The sequence below is a fragment of the Acromyrmex echinatior genome, chromosome 11, assembly GCF_024713525.1.
Source record: "Acromyrmex echinatior isolate Ae372 chromosome 11, ASM2471352v2, whole genome shotgun sequence".
NCBI classification, from domain to species: Eukaryota; Metazoa; Arthropoda; class Insecta; order Hymenoptera; family Formicidae; genus Acromyrmex; species Acromyrmex echinatior.
The window spans coordinates 10,892,518-10,908,206 of record NC_141862.1 but is presented as its reverse complement, the minus strand read 5'-3'; the positions used below and the strand labels follow the sequence as shown (position 1 = coordinate 10,908,206).

General features: G+C 27.4%; 2 protein-coding genes across 4 annotated transcripts; one reads left to right on the top strand and one right to left on the bottom strand.

Moving 5' to 3' along the window:
- Positions 1-69: 69 nt before the first annotated feature.
- LOC105148425 (juvenile hormone epoxide hydrolase 2) lies at positions 70-6,080 on the bottom strand. Its single transcript, XM_011060143.2, has 7 exons — positions 5,928-6,080; positions 4,274-4,482; positions 3,342-3,534; positions 2,182-2,530; positions 1,567-1,748; positions 1,191-1,431; positions 70-1,113 (listed from the first exon to the last, which is right to left on the bottom strand). The coding sequence occupies exons 2-7, from the start codon at positions 4,454-4,456 to the stop codon at positions 855-857; spliced, it is 1,407 nt and encodes a 468-aa protein (XP_011058445.2). The 5' UTR covers positions 4,457-4,482; positions 5,928-6,080; the 3' UTR covers positions 70-854.
- A 2,535-nt stretch (positions 6,081-8,615) lies between these two features.
- Positions 8,616-15,683, top strand: LOC147908142 (uncharacterized). 3 transcript variants are annotated; one of them, XR_015546698.1, is made up of 6 exons: positions 8,616-8,695; positions 10,010-10,195; positions 11,880-12,024; positions 12,287-12,530; positions 13,560-13,714; positions 13,889-15,683. XR_015546698.1 is itself a non-coding variant. In XM_087411266.1 (6 exons), the coding sequence occupies exons 2-5, from the start codon at positions 10,144-10,146 to the stop codon at positions 13,686-13,688; spliced, it is 543 nt and encodes a 180-aa protein (XP_087267392.1). In that variant the 5' UTR covers positions 8,616-8,695; positions 10,010-10,143; the 3' UTR covers positions 13,689-13,714; positions 13,889-15,683. The 3 variants fall into 3 exon arrangements, 1 of the variants encoding a protein (XP_087267392.1); XR_015546697.1 differs by having other exon boundaries at positions 13,545-13,714; XM_087411266.1 differs by having other exon boundaries at positions 13,587-13,714.
- Positions 15,684-15,689: the final 6 nt, after the last annotated feature.

The window sequence follows — 15,689 nt, the reverse complement described above, 5'->3', positions numbered from 1 at the left end:
AGCCGAAAACCTTGAAAATACTTGGGGAATCCCGAAAAAAGAAAAGGAGAGGATTATAAATTTTACATCTTTTTAAATTATCAGTAGAGGTTCAACTTTATTAAACTAAACACAATCTATTTTGAGAAAGAAACTGAAACATTTATCTTAATATATATATATATAAAATTTATTTTTGAATAACGTTTATACTTTAAAAATAAATATTGGGTCGGAGAAAAAGTTTCTTCGTATTTTTTAATTCAAAATTGTATATACAATATCTTCGTCAAAAATAAATGAAATTTCAATTTAAAAAGAGAGTTTTCAAGTTTTGAAATCTCTACTTTCGAAAGATTACTATATTTTTTCAGTTTCTGTGAGTTTGATAATTTTTACATCAAAAAAACTGCGAGCTGAAAAAGATGAAAATTTTTCTTTTCACTTTGAAGGTCTCCACGTGTCCAAAAAAAATTTACAAAAATTTTCGACTACCTATCGTAAAAGCTCGAAGCTTTTCCTACAAAATCATTTTTTAAAAATGTTCCTATGATTTTTTGTTACTGAGTTATTAAGCGAATTAAGTAAAGGAGCATTCTAACTTTGGTTGCTCGTAACTCCGATAAAAATCATCCCACCGCAATTTAAAAAACAGATTCTTAAAGCTAAAACTTTGCTCTAACGCATAATATAATTGTAACGAAAATTTTGCAACAAATGAAAAACTTTTTTCAAATACAAAAAATTTTTTTTAAATACGAAGAAACTTTTTCCCCGACTTAATATATATAGATTTTATAAAAATTAATTCTTAATAAAAAATTCTTCGTCATTTCTGTTTCACTTTCGAGTAATGTTTGTACAACTCTTTTCATTTAGAAATTACGTTTATTCTCTTCTTGTTGACAAATTACTGTTTCCCTGTGTTTTTTGTTCCACTCTTCCATCTTATCAATGGAGATCCATATATCATTTGCGAGTAACTCCGGCTCTTCAAATGCCGCGAAATGACCTCCTCGAGGCATTTTGGTAACTCGTAAAAGATTCACAAATCGTATTCTCAGTTCGTTTGGACTTTGAGTCATGATTTCGTAAGGGAATTGTACACAAGCGCTAGGAACTTTTATCGGTGTCCTATAAAAGAAAAAAAACATTTAATATTTAACATTTATACATTGCAATAATAACAACTTGGAATAACTATTATATACGATTGCAAGATCCTCGCTAAGGAAATATTCGACTTGGTATAGTGTTCAGCGTATATTCTCATGGCTGTAGTAATGCTATTCGACATCCAATAAATCATCAGATTATCGATTAACTCGTCATATGTATATTTCTCTAAAAATCCACCGTCTGCTCTATATTTGTAAGACGGATTTGTACCAGTTGAAAATTTTTCAATGATATACGCCGCCAAACCAGCAGGTGAGTCGTTTAGACCGACCCCTAAAACATATAACGCTTTGAAAGATACTAGATTTTCATTCGTTAAATATGCGCAAAATCTTCTTATACATTTAATTAATAGAATATAAATGTTAACTCTTTTTTGCGTTATTGTATGATAAGTACGTCGCATACCAACTGTATCCGGCTTCGTAGCTTGAATATGAAAATATCCAGTCTCTCCAAGAATTGAAAAACCAATTCTTTTTTTAGTTTTTTCCCAAGGCAAAAACGATTTTTTCAAAAGAGTCAATGTTTTTTTCATTAGGATCCATTTATTGAACACTAGGCACAAATTGGAATGCAAACCCAAAACGCTGCAATTTGTACAACATATATATATATATATATATATATATATATATATATATATATATTTAATCAAGTTTAGTAACATCATAGTTATTATATAATTACTGATGTAAAATTATGCTGGTCCAATTCAATTTATAATATCAGTTGTCATAAAACCAAATTTAATATACACAGCATACTTTATCATAACGGACATCCTCAGAATTTCTAGAAACTTCAGACGATAGGGTGTCCTCTAAACGTTCTTAAAACGTCCTTTGAATATTTTTAGGACATCCATGAAGATCTATGTTATACAAATTAGCGTTTATGCAACATTTACGTCAGTAGTTGACAACGTTATTAAACCTGATTGTAACGTGCAAATCATTAAGTACATCTTTAAAGTTAGACATCATATCAGATTTAATTGATAATTTCAGGCAATAAACTTACTGTTGCGGATATAAACATGACATAGTATGGATGACGAAGGCACCCCAATCGCCACCTTGAACATAATACTTATTATGTCCGAGTCTCAACATGAGATTCTTAAGAATCACACTTATTTGAATGGTCGAAAGTTCAGGTATCGTAGCTGCGCTAGAGAAACCAAATCCAGGTAACGAAGGCGCTATCACTTCAAATACAAAATCGTGCTCGGGTTTCGGTGAGATAAGTAATGGAATGATTTTATAAAATTCCATTATGGACCCGGGCCATCCATGCACAATTAGCAATGGCAAAACACGTTTTCCTTCCGTATTATTTGATTTCGCATGAATAAAGTGAATATCTAATCCTGTGTTAAATACAAAATATGTACATGTCTGTAACTCAGTGTAATATTGAAAAATAATAACATAAAAGTATATGTAATCAACTTTGATACTGAAATCATCTTATAGATTTCTATAAATATATAAAATTGAATTCTTACAGACCGAAAATAGTTCGAATATTTTCGAATTATTCATCCGAGTACCAGATTTCGTTTTGATTTTATTTTATTTAAATCGATATATAAAATTTTGTATAAAATATATAGTATTGAAATAAAATAAAACACATAAAATTACAACAGAATATATAATTATAATTTAAAAAATCTTATTATAAGTAAAATTATAGAATTTATATTATAATAATACAAATAGAATTACATAAATCGTATTATAAATAAAATTCTTATATAATACTAAGGATTCTAAAATCCTTACTATTACATAAGCATCTCATAATAATCTGTAAAACTTAAAATATTTACTACTTGAGTATCAATCATATAACTTTTCAAAAAACGTGACAATTTTTATGTATGTATGTACATATATTAGGTGTTGGAATTAATTCGTAGCGTTTTTTAATGAAAGAATGTTATTTATTTCACATGAGCATTAAAAAATACATTAATGAAAGTACTTCCCATCACTTGTAAAACGCTACGAATTAATTCCAACACCTAATAATATACACATACATACAAAAAATTTTACATTTCCATTGGGGAAAAAATTACATGATTGATTCTCTAATGTCAGGTTACAAAAATATTCAAAATATGCGAAAGAATACTCGCTGTATATACTTTTCTGTTGATCGTATTCTCGTACCTTGAATATTCGTTTTAAAATGCGAATACTGATTTATGTACTTCTCGCGTTCGTCAAAATTATATTTGTTCTCCCAATAGTCTAAAAGTTTGCGCAGGGCGTCGGTATTAGTGCCATAATTCCAGGCAACGTCTTTCAATGGCGGTATCAAAGGTCTGGTATGCTTCAATCGGTACTTCAAATCTTTTACCATCTACAAACAATATTTTCTATTGCATACAATGAATATCTCATTTACTAGCTTGTATTATTCCAAATTCGTTATAAGATTTTTTTTAAATCATATCAATTCGTAATAAATCAAAATCGTCATTTGACTGATTGAGTCTTGAATAAGTAAGTACTCAGTCATTCGAATTAATGTCAAATAAGTGCTCAGTGATTATTTACAATTAGTTTTTACCCAAAAAGAATAGTAAGTCACGGTAACATCAAAAGGACATTAAAATGATAATTAAAAAATAATTAATTATTATATCATTTTAGAATCATTTTGATATCACAATTATAATTTATTGTTCTTCTTTAGTACACTATTGTTACATGCTTTAATCGATATTTCAAATCTATCATTACATGCAATTACGATGCCATTGTCTATTATCTGTAACAATTAACTGTTTAATTAAACTATTTCATGAAATTGCTCTTTACACGATAGTGTCTCAGCGCTAATTTAAAACAAGCAATATATAGAAACGTTTTTTCAATCATATCGATTCACAACAAAAAAAAAACAGTAGTAACAGTAACGAAATTATTAGGTGTTGGAATTAATTCGTAGCGTTTTTTAATGAAAGAATGTTATTTATTTCACATGAGCATTAAAAAATACATTAATGAAAGTACTTCCCATCACTTGTAAAACGCTACGAATTAATTCCAACACCTAATACTTTAATTTATAAAATAACTTTGTCAATCCTGAATACCTCTTCGGAAAAAGTAACTTTGTATGGTCTGATGTCATTGTTGACAGAGTTCTCGGTACCGGGCGTCCACCAGGTCTCTGGCAATTTCGATAACTTCGTCCTATGGGACGAGAAGTATCTTCTCGTTAGGATGATTAGCATCGCCGAACTAAGGATAATTACGCCAAGCAGTAAACAATCCATTTAAACGGCACACTTTATATTTAACTCTGCAAATAAAAATAAACCGCATTTGCTAACTGATTACAGCATAATGCTACACTATCGCATCGCGATTACGAGTTGCACAACAGCGCAGTGACGTAATCAGTGATGTAATCATGTTAAAGTGGGCACCAAATCTCGAAATTATGCAAACATTAACAGGTTAAAAGGCATTCGAGATAAATAGTCAAGACATCTTGCAAAGTGTTTTTGGATTCAAATTTAGAATACCAATAGAAATATATGACAAAGAATGTTCCGTTTCTTGCATGATATGCATAATATATAATTTTATCCTTGTTATTCACTGAATATTAAAAAAAGATAAAGAATAAAAAGTGAAGGATAATAAAAATCACACATCATACGCATCATGAGTAAAACAGTTTAAGAATTACCTATTAAAGTCCATATCAAGCATGCATTAAAGGATTGCGAATTAAAGATTAAAATTCGATCAATTAGAACAAGATGGATTAAAATTAAAATTATCTGATTAGTTCAATTTTAAGCTCAATATTCCGATCTTCAATTCGTGAATTTTAATAATCTTTAATTGATTACAATTCAAATGTCATTTTTTTCCATTGTTTATAGCGTACCGTACATTAATATTTTATTGTTTACTGAAATAAAACAAATTGATAACAAGAATAAATACTTATAACTATTCAATTTGTAGAATTATCCGCTCAAAAAATTACACGAAATTAATCAACAAGAACTCAAAATGATTTTATTTCGATTAAACCGTATTCTACAATGTGCTCCGTTTCCTGTTTCTTGCTTTTTACTATTGTTTACACTTGTCTTGTTTCTTATCTAGTTTTATGTCGCTCGAGATAAAGTTAACGAACTTCGAAATAAACAAGAAATACGTAGCAAGAAATATAACATTGTCGATGAAATGGTTGCAAAAGTAACGGAGAAAAAAGCAAAAAAGGTAAAAAGCAAAAAACAGGAAACAAAAAATAGAAACATTGTAGAATGGGCTTTAACGTTAAGTAAAAAAAATTCAAATTTTGTAATAAAAAGTCATTTTTACTTTCATGACATCAAAATAAAGTTTTTAACTTTTTCTTGACTTGGTGTGTTCCTTAAGGTGCTATTTCATTTGTATTTTTTTCGTACAACAACTGATGTGTACAGAACAGAGAGGTCCTCGGATCTCTCTTTCCATAGCTAATTAACAAGCTTAACTAACATAGCAATTAAACAGAAAAATTTGTCGTACGGTTGTATATTTGAAAAATGTTCGAGTCAAATTCAAAGCCAAGGCAACCTATATCAAAGACAACTTATGCTCATTTATGCTGATTCTACAATGAGTCGGTAATTTTAGTCTTAATCGTGAAGATGACCAATCAGCCTTAGTCGTACAAGTTGGTTATTGGTCAACTTCACTAATAAGACTTAGGCTGATTACCGACTCATTGTAGAATCAGCGTACCTATTTTAATTTCCCATAAAATTCCTCTGGTCGAATTTATTCTTTCACTTATCTTTCACTTGACCGATTCTTTCATTTGTTCCGTTCGAAAGACACTGATCGAAAATTCTCAGCAGTCAGCGGGTACCTTCGCGTTCATTGTCATGACGCGCATGCGCAAATGATGAAAGTGCCGTTAATTGCGTGCGTACGTGCGTGCGTACGTGCGTGATAATGTGTATCGTGTGTATGTACGAAGTATAAAAGTGTGTATAAAAGAGTAGCAGAAAACTGTAAAGTCAGGTTCACACCTTAACGGAAAAATGGAAAGCGACATACACATGATACACACTATCACGCACGCACGCACGCACGCATGTACGCACACACAGAATTTGGAAATTCCGTATTTCACACAACGGTTATATAAAAAAAATCTTACAAGGAATAAACTATGGCATAAATAATAGAAGACCGCGATAATCATTGATAATTAATTCTATATCACGATAATATAAATATTATACAATTTAATAATTTGAATACAATAACAACGCAACTAAATTATCTGTTAACTGAGTTAACTCATAATTAGTTTTATTAATATGACAACGAATTATCGTTATATAATATACTGAAGATGGCCTAATAAAGGCCGAAACGTTTATAATTTTGTATAACATATAATTTTAGAAATATATAACATTCGCTAAGAACATCCTGCATGTAGATACATGCTCCTTTTATTTATATTGTTTAAAGCAGAAATCTTTAAAAGCGCTATCATGTCGATATATTTGCAGATTTGATGGCTTCGACCAAATTTCGATTAACTTAAACTTTTCGGTGAATAATTGTTGATGGTATAACGCACTTGCGATATTTTGCTATATTTTGCTAACAGATGCTATTTTATATAACATTTTGAATTAGATTAATTATAGATTTTTTTGAACGTATTTAATCAAATTTAAAAATGAGTGAAAATCAGGAACATTTTCGACATATTTTATTTTTTTATTAGGTGTTGGAATTAATTCGTAGCGTTTTACAAGTGATGGGAAGTACTTTCATTAATGTATTTTTTAATGCTCATGTGAAATAAATAACATTCTTTCATTAAAAAACGCTACGAATTAATTCCAACACCTAATATTATAAAAAAGGGAAGAACGTTGTGTAAGCTACAGAAAAAATTTGTCATGTTTATGAGGAGGATGCTCTAACTAGACAAATAGCAGCGAATCGATTTTGCTGATTTTGAGATGAAAATTTCGATGTCAAAGATGCACATCGTTCTAGTCAGCCTATTGTGGCAAATGTCGATAAAATCTTCCAAAAAGTTGGAGAAAATCGTCATATGAACAGCTAAGAAGCTAAACATTGATCATAAAACCATTTTGAAACACTTGCATAAGGCTCATAAATATAAAGAAGCACCATGTTTGATGCTACATGATTTGACAAAAAATTTATTAGATAGAATTTCCATTTGCGAATCGTTACTAAAATGCAACAAAATTGAGATTTCTGAAAAGATTGATAACGGCCGATGAAATGTGGATAACATATATAATAATAATATTCGAAAAAGATCGTGGTCAAAACGAAATGAAGCATCACAAACAATCGCAAAGCCCTGCAGATTGATGTGTGCTGATGGGACCGGAAAGGAGTCGTTTATTTATGAACTGCTGTCGCCAGGCAAAACGATTGATTCTGATCTCTATTGTCAACAACTAATGCGATTGGAGAAATCCATTTAGGAAACGCGGCCAGAATTGATCAATGGAAAAAGCGTTGTCTTCCATCATGACAATGCTAGATCGTACACATCATCTTTGATGACTCGACAAAAATTGACAGCTTAGATGGAAAGTTTTAATGCACCTTATAGTCCTGATCTTACACCGTCCGATCATTTGTTTCGGTTTTGCAGCCTGGAATAAATTTGACTTCAAAAGTGACCTGTGAAAAAATCATTTATCTCAGTTTTTTACCGAGAAATTACACAGAAGTTCTACTCCGATGGAAGATCTATGCTCCGATAATGGCCCGAAAAATGGCAAAAGGTCATCGGTCAAAATAGCATATATTTGGTTTAATAAAAGATTTATAAACAATTAAAAAAATATATTTCAATTATGCTCCATTTATAAAAAGACTTTTTCCCTAACTCAATATTATCTTCTTTCAAAAAAAAAAAAATAATGTTTTGGAGGAATATTAAGAGTCTAACCAACTTCAACTGAAAATTCATAAATCTGTTATATTTTTATAATGATAAAGACGTGAATGACTATATAAATTGGATATCTGATTTGAGGAATCCATTGAATTAAATTATAGAATAACAAGAATTTTCACATATCGATGAAAATGGAGGATGAACAGCCACGAGGAAACAAATATTTAGATAACTTTTTATGTCGAGAAAGACAATTAGACATTAATCGCATTTAGCAGAATGTTCATTTTTTTAACTATAAGTTTTCTTCATTGAGATAGAAGTGTTCTTTATATCTAAAAGTATATCCAATCAGTGCGAAAAAGCTAATTACAGTTACAAAATAAAATTCTGCTGAACACGACAAATGGTAACAGTTTTTAAACATGAGTTTCGAGGGATAATTTTTTTGTTTACGTCGATCGGTATCAACCAATAGAATATATACGAAACGGACCAATAAGCGTCTAGTGTCATGTCTTCTGCGTGCCGAGCCGGTTTATTGTCGTAGGCACGTGTTGCATTTAAACTGAGAACGTGAACGCGAACGTATATCATTGTGGTGAGACGAATAACTTTATTAACATTAAGCTGTCGTACTGAGCTTCCTTTTAGGAAGTATCTTGCGAGAATCTCGATTTGTTATAATTTTCATGTATTGTGTATATTGTGTGATATAATGTGACATAATGTTTCTCATAACTTATAACATTTGATATTTTTTTTTATTGGTATGTATTAGTTTGGCGAAACAATAATTGAGTGACAGAATCGATTATTCTTGAAAAGTAGCATTATCGTCTCCTAATTAATGTCATATTAATCAATAATTATTTATATATTAGGTGTTGGAATTAATTCGTAGCGTTTTTTAATGAAAGAATGTTATTTATTTCACATGAGCATTAAAAAATACATTAATGAAAGTACTTCCCATCACTTGTAAAACGCTACGAATTAATTCCAACACCTAATAATATAAATATTAATAAGATTAACTTAATTCCTTATATTCTTAATTATTTTGTTGTCAGTTTATATTTGCGAAAAATTCCGACGAGATATTACTTATAAATTTATCTTGTATCAATATTCAAAATTTTTTGTTGCTTAACTTTATCAGATAGATATACAAACGTTACTTTTCAAACAATCGAGAGAGACTTGTTTATTATTTCTTAATCACATATTTCAAACATTGGAGATAGATAAGCCACGTTGTTTTAGAACACTATGGAATTATAAGAAATATGGATATTATAGCTTCATTTTACAACATTGTATTAATAAATGCGTACATAAAATTTACAGTATTTAAAGTAAAACAAGTATTTACAAGAAATTACTAGCTAATTTTTAAAACTATTCTTTTATTTACGATGATATATGCGTTAGCTGAGAATTTTTTTATATGCCAAACAAATTAAAAAAGTTTTAAAAGTTTTTAAAGTTTGAGAGTTTGAGAGTTTGAGAGTTTTAAAAGTTTTTAAAGTTTGCTTTTCAATTATTATTGTTATTAATGCTAAACGATTAATCCGAACAAAATTACATTCTCCATTTGGTTTCATCATTAAAATGTCTTTTTTATTCTGTAATAAACATTTATCTATCTAAGGACCTTATTCTGTTAATAATTTTTAACAACTGTAACATTATATTATTTCATTCTTTTTGTGTAGTACTTTTACTATGTACAAAACTTGCGCAATAACAATGGAATATCGTTAAGAGTTAGGTCCTTGATCTGACCTTATATGTCTTTTCAACTATCTATTTGGACGTGACAAATTCGTCAAATAGATTAGTCAATATCATCTTGATAGACAAACATTGTTACAATCTATACGACTTAAAATTACTACATCGTTAATTTTAGATGATGACGTTTTAATTATTATTTCGATAATAAATCGGTAACAAACTTTGATGACAAATTGAATCTTAAAAAAGAGTAAAAATCTTGTGTAGCTAAATTTTTTGGAGAAGGAGGCTAAACACAATACTTTCACGATGAACATTAAACGACAGATACGGAATATTATATTTGAAAATTTAAACTCTGGTAAGATAACGAATTACATTTTAAATAATTGCTCACTTTATTTATTGCTTAATCTCTTAATATTTATAAATGAACATGTTTTTTATAGATAAATAAAACTGTAAAGTAATATACGTATACACGAGAGAAGTATATTGTATTAGGTGTTGGAATTAATTCGTAGCGTTTTACAAGTGATGGGAAGTACTTTCATTAATGTATTTTTTAATGCTCATGTGAAATAAATAACATTCTTTCATTAAAAAACGCTACGAATTAATTCCAACACCTAATAACATAGATGTATATAATATTGTATAATGATGACACATATACATATATATATATATATATACACAGGGTTGGTAAGTTAACTTTTTTTTAACTAAGTTAAGTTAAAGTTAACAATCTTGAAAATTTAACTTAGTTAAGATACAAGTTAATTTGTAATGTAATTTGTAATGAAATTAATTGAATTAAAAGTTAAGTTAATAAAACAAAATAATTAAAAAGATAAAATTAAATTTGTTTTTTTTTATATTTTTTTATTTCATGATTCTAGGGTTTTAGTCTTACAAATAACGGAAAAACATGTACTTCATTTAGAAAATACTCTATATACTCTATTTACATATTTTGTTCATACTGTTTACATAGACTATTATATATACTGTTTGAATATTTTGTTCATACTTATTAAATTTAAGTAATAAAGCCACTTCGAAATTTTTGTCGGACATTTTTTCTCGCAAGTTATCGAAAATGAGTCCTCCCGCACTGAACAACCGATCAACGTGAGCCCACGTAAACCGAAAATAGTATTGATATGTTATATTTTAATAATAAGAAATAATAGATTTCAACCTATCAGAAACTATAAAATACACGGTAAATATCAAAATACAGGGTTTCTGACAGATTGAAATGTGGGAGTCGGTATAATTTGAAATGAGATGAAAATGACAAAAATAAGCAAATTCATTAGAATATTTATAATTTCATTGATCAACACCTAGTAAATTTGCTCACTTTTGCAATTTTCTAAGTTAAGTTAAAATTAATTAACTTTTTAACTTTTTAACTTAACTTTTATCTTTTTAATTTAGCATTACCCAACCCTATATATACGTATAACATACCGTAATAAGAGAATTTTTTTGTATAAGATTGATTATGTCGTAAATTACATTAAAATTCCAAAAACTATGGTACCAAAATTATTATAAAATTTTGATATTATAGTTCATTTTTGTTTTTAACACATTATATGAGTTTGATTTGATATTTGACATTTCATAATAATTTTGTTATTTATAACTAACATAATCATTATAAAATGCTAATAAAAGCTAAATCTATAATACAAAATAAACAAAGATAGAAAGAGAGTAATTCTTCTATGTATATTTTAATTTATCTATACAAACCAATCATATAAGTGTATATTATACAATTTTTTTACATTTAATTTTATTGAATAATAATTTAACAAATTTAATTCATTGATGATGAACACATAATAGATTCACTTTTAAGAAGCTTATAATTAATTGAATAAAAACATTTATTTCTCAAATAAATTTTGCTAATAATGGACTTCTACTATTATCAGAATTAATGTATTAGCAATAGATAAGTAATTATTAATTATAGTTATTTTTCAAGATACTACAATATGAAAATGATGTATACATTTATTTAACAGAAAATACAAGTACGGATCATACAAATTACAAGTTTGACACTCCTGAAGTTGATACAAAGAATCAAGACCTAACATTCGAATTAGTGATTTTAGGAGTGACAGTAGCAATTCTATCAATGTTATATTGCATTTTTAAACTAAGAAAGTAAGACAACTGTTAATACTGTAATAATTATACATAGATTTTAGTTCAGCTTTTATCACTATTAGAAAACATAATTATAAATGGATTTATAATTGAAATATAAATGTCTTTATTAATATATATATATATATATATATATATATATATATATATATATATAGGTATATTATTATATATTATTATACATAGTTTATATTATTAAACATCATTCTATATCTAACTAAATTTAATTCTATATCTATATCTAATATTCTACTTTTAGATCGTTGGTTTGTTGTACCTTTTGTGAATTCACTTCTTTCATGTTTCCATGTTTAACTCGTATAACCTCATCTAATGAAAATCCAGACCTCTTTTCCGTTGTCCCTTCATCTCATCAAAATTTTAAAGAATCTCTATCCCGCATCCAACTCACATATCCTGAATATAGAACAACGATTACACAAACAAGTGATCATACATCATCATCATCATCAGGAAGCGTATGGAAATTACGAAGATTTATGGTGAGTAAAATATATTAGATAAAAAAAGGTTGTAGATACGCAAAAAACAGCTAGGAATATGAAGAAAATATAAATGTGATCTGAAACATGTATTTATATATATATATATATATATATATATATATATATATATATATATCGAGTCATTTAAAAAGTATCCACGGTTTTTTCATTCAAAAATTGAACAAAAAACCGCGGATACTTTTTAAATGACCTAATATAAAACAATACAATTGATGCAATAGTATATTAGACCATTTCTAACAGCAAAATAATCATTCTGAAAAAAGAAAAGAAATTAAAATACACTTCAAATGTTCTATTACACTCATGGAATAAATACTCCAAAATACACTTCAAATTTTCATCAACATAGTTTGATCTCAAGACCGAATCGTAAAAAATGCATTTAATTGATTAAAGATAACAATTTGAGTGGCTAGTTCAAAAGTAATAAGAAAATGCCTAAAAGATATCTGTCGGTACTCAATAGCAGAAGTTTATAATAATATTATGAGATATTTGAAATTAGTTGGTATACGTATGTTTTTTAAATAATAATTCCTTATTCGGCACATAGCCGAGATTCTTGTATGACGAATTGCTTTTCATTTACATCAAAATTTAGATAATTCCCATATATCGTCATAAGTCAGTTGAACGAAGTTCCTTTTCATCGAAGTGAGATTTCAACTAAGTTTTTACCTACAAATTTGAGACCGTGTGTTTCACTGAGTCTTGTTAACTTATATTAAAAGTGAAATTATATACCTGATGTGCTGTATGCGATAACTTTATCACCAAAGTAAACATATCATTATCTTAGTATAAAATAATTTTAGACTCGATTAGTATCACTTGTATGAAAATGGAAAGCAATTATTAACTATATTTTGCGATATAAATAAATTAAATATATATAGATATCAAAGGCAAATATAAATGCATATTCTATTAATCTTATAAAATTTCGATGAATTTTCTTATTATCATAGTTTCTAATGAAATTGTTAGCTTAACTGTTTTTAGTTGAATTAAATGACGTCTATTAATTAGATTAACTCAGAGGTAGTTTATGGATATGTATTAAATCCGCCATATCAAACCGTTAGACCGAAACCTGAACGTAAATCTTTGAGTGACCGTCACAGTATATAATTTTGTCCACACTCGTACATACATTGGTAATATATTATTTTTAATATTATATCTTTTTATTTATATTTATTATATTATATTTATTAATATTATATTATATTATATTATATTTGTATTAATTTTATATTATTAATATCGTATGTTTTTATTAATGTTAATCAATATAAATATTTTATTGATCTGACATAAAAATATTTTAGGTGATTGATTAAAATAAATGTAAGGAATCATCTATATAAACAGCTTTGTAAATTATTTATGAAGTACAGGTTTTTTTTAACGAATTCATTACATGAATTCATTAACTGATATAAGAACAATCTGCAAGGAAAAATAAACTTTCAAGAAAAATTTTATTTAATTTTAAATTACTTAATTACAATGATATTAAAAAATTTAACTCTACAAGAGATATATACGGTTTAAATTATATTTATTTATATAGAATATATAAATATATAAATACTATATGTATACATATAATTTAGTAAATATAAACTTACCTGTTTTATAATTGCTAAATGAAAATTTTTAATTCAATTTAGCATATTCCACAACAAATCGTGCATTAAGTTAAGTAATTTTTCTTATGAAGCACATTTTTATCATTACTTTATTTTATTCGTATCTGTATAACGACGAAAATATGTATAAATAAGAGTTTTGCTGATTCAACAAATCATTAATTTAATATACTTATACTATTTGATATACTTTATACTTTTGAGTTACATTTTATAATTTTGTATCAAAATGTATTATTACAAATAACACGAAATTGATTAATCAATTGAATTATATATTAATTATAAAAACATGCATTGTACAAATGTGAAATAACACTTGTGTATATAGAACTATGATTGAATAATGTTTGTTATAATAAAAAAATAATTATCATTTATTTATATTTTGAATCTAAAACATATATCAAACTTTTACATAGAGGAAAAGATTTTATTTCTATTAAATATATGTAATGTATAAATGTGTGTGTGTGTGTGTGTGTGTGTGTGTGTGTGTGTGTGTGTGTGTGTGTGTGTGTGTAACACGTATACTTTTAATTGTGGCATTTATATAGTATTAACATGTTATATACATATACACGTATATATCATATATGGGCTTTGATGATCCATAGATGACTAATAAAACAGTTTATATATTTTATACTGATATAAATTATTATGTATTATAAACGCACACTCTAAAGGCTTGATGAATTATATACCGACATCCTTACGGCAATTCGCATCCTTGTGAATGAAGTGATTAAGAGTTAAAAACTAATAATATTGTACTAATTTTATGATTTATTAGTTTAGTAGACGTATTTATGCATTTGAAAAATAATATACGATTTTTCTTTAAAATTGTGATTTCGGTATTATCAAAGTTTAATCAACAGAGATGATTACTGCAGAGAAAATATTAACATAATTTTTCTGCAATATATAGAATATTATAGCTTTACAAGTATGTATATTTATTTATGGAACATTCATATAATAAAAAATGATGAATTTAATAATGTACGTGCCAAATATTTATGTTAATAATAGCAAATTTATATCAATTGTTGATAATGTTAGCGTTCTTTAATTACCTCCTTAGAGTCTTTTTATACCGCCCAGGGAAAATTTGCTCAGGGTTGACGATCTTTAATAGTATTTCGTCGGTGATATACGTCTTTACACACATATATATTGTATGCGTGAGATTTAAATGTTCTGTTATCAATAGAACGAACAAGAACTATGATCAAAAACGAGTTCTAAGAATTCTCCGAAAGAGGTCTCTAGTCTATTCTGTCAATTCGGCGATATTTCTACTATTTCTAACATGAATCATGCTGGTAATAACAACAGTCGTAATATTTACATATCAGATAACTGATATTTCAAACGAGATAAAGTCTGCAAGTTTAATGCCAGGATGAATCTAAAAAATCGATTCTAAATCTAATCGAATCAAATCTAATCTAAATAAAAAGAAGAGATT

What these genes read in the sequence shown, in the direction of transcription:
- LOC105148425 (XM_011060143.2), bottom strand. Translation starts at nt 4,456, where the DNA reads ATGGATTGTTTACTGCTTGGCGTAATTATCCTTAGTTCGGCGATGCTA. An exon ending in TCATGTTTATATCCGCAACA is followed by an intron (nt 1,749 to 2,181) that starts GTAAGTTTATTG and finishes TACAAATTGCAG; the next exon opens with CGTTTTGGGTTTGCATTCCA. An exon ending in TTAGCGAGGATCTTGCAATC is followed by an intron (nt 1,114 to 1,190) that starts GTATATAATAGT and finishes TTTCTTTTATAG; the next exon opens with GACACCGATAAAAGTTCCTA.
- LOC147908142 (XM_087411266.1), top strand. Translation starts at nt 10,144, where the DNA reads ATGAACATTAAACGACAGATACGGAATATTATATTTGAAAATTTAAAC. An exon ending in TGCATTTTTAAACTAAGAAA is followed by an intron (nt 12,025 to 12,286) that starts GTAAGACAACTG and finishes TTCTACTTTTAG; the next exon opens with ATCGTTGGTTTGTTGTACCT. An exon ending in GGAAATTACGAAGATTTATG is followed by an intron (nt 12,531 to 13,586) that starts GTGAGTAAAATA and finishes TCTATTAATTAG; the next exon opens with ATTAACTCAGAGGTAGTTTA.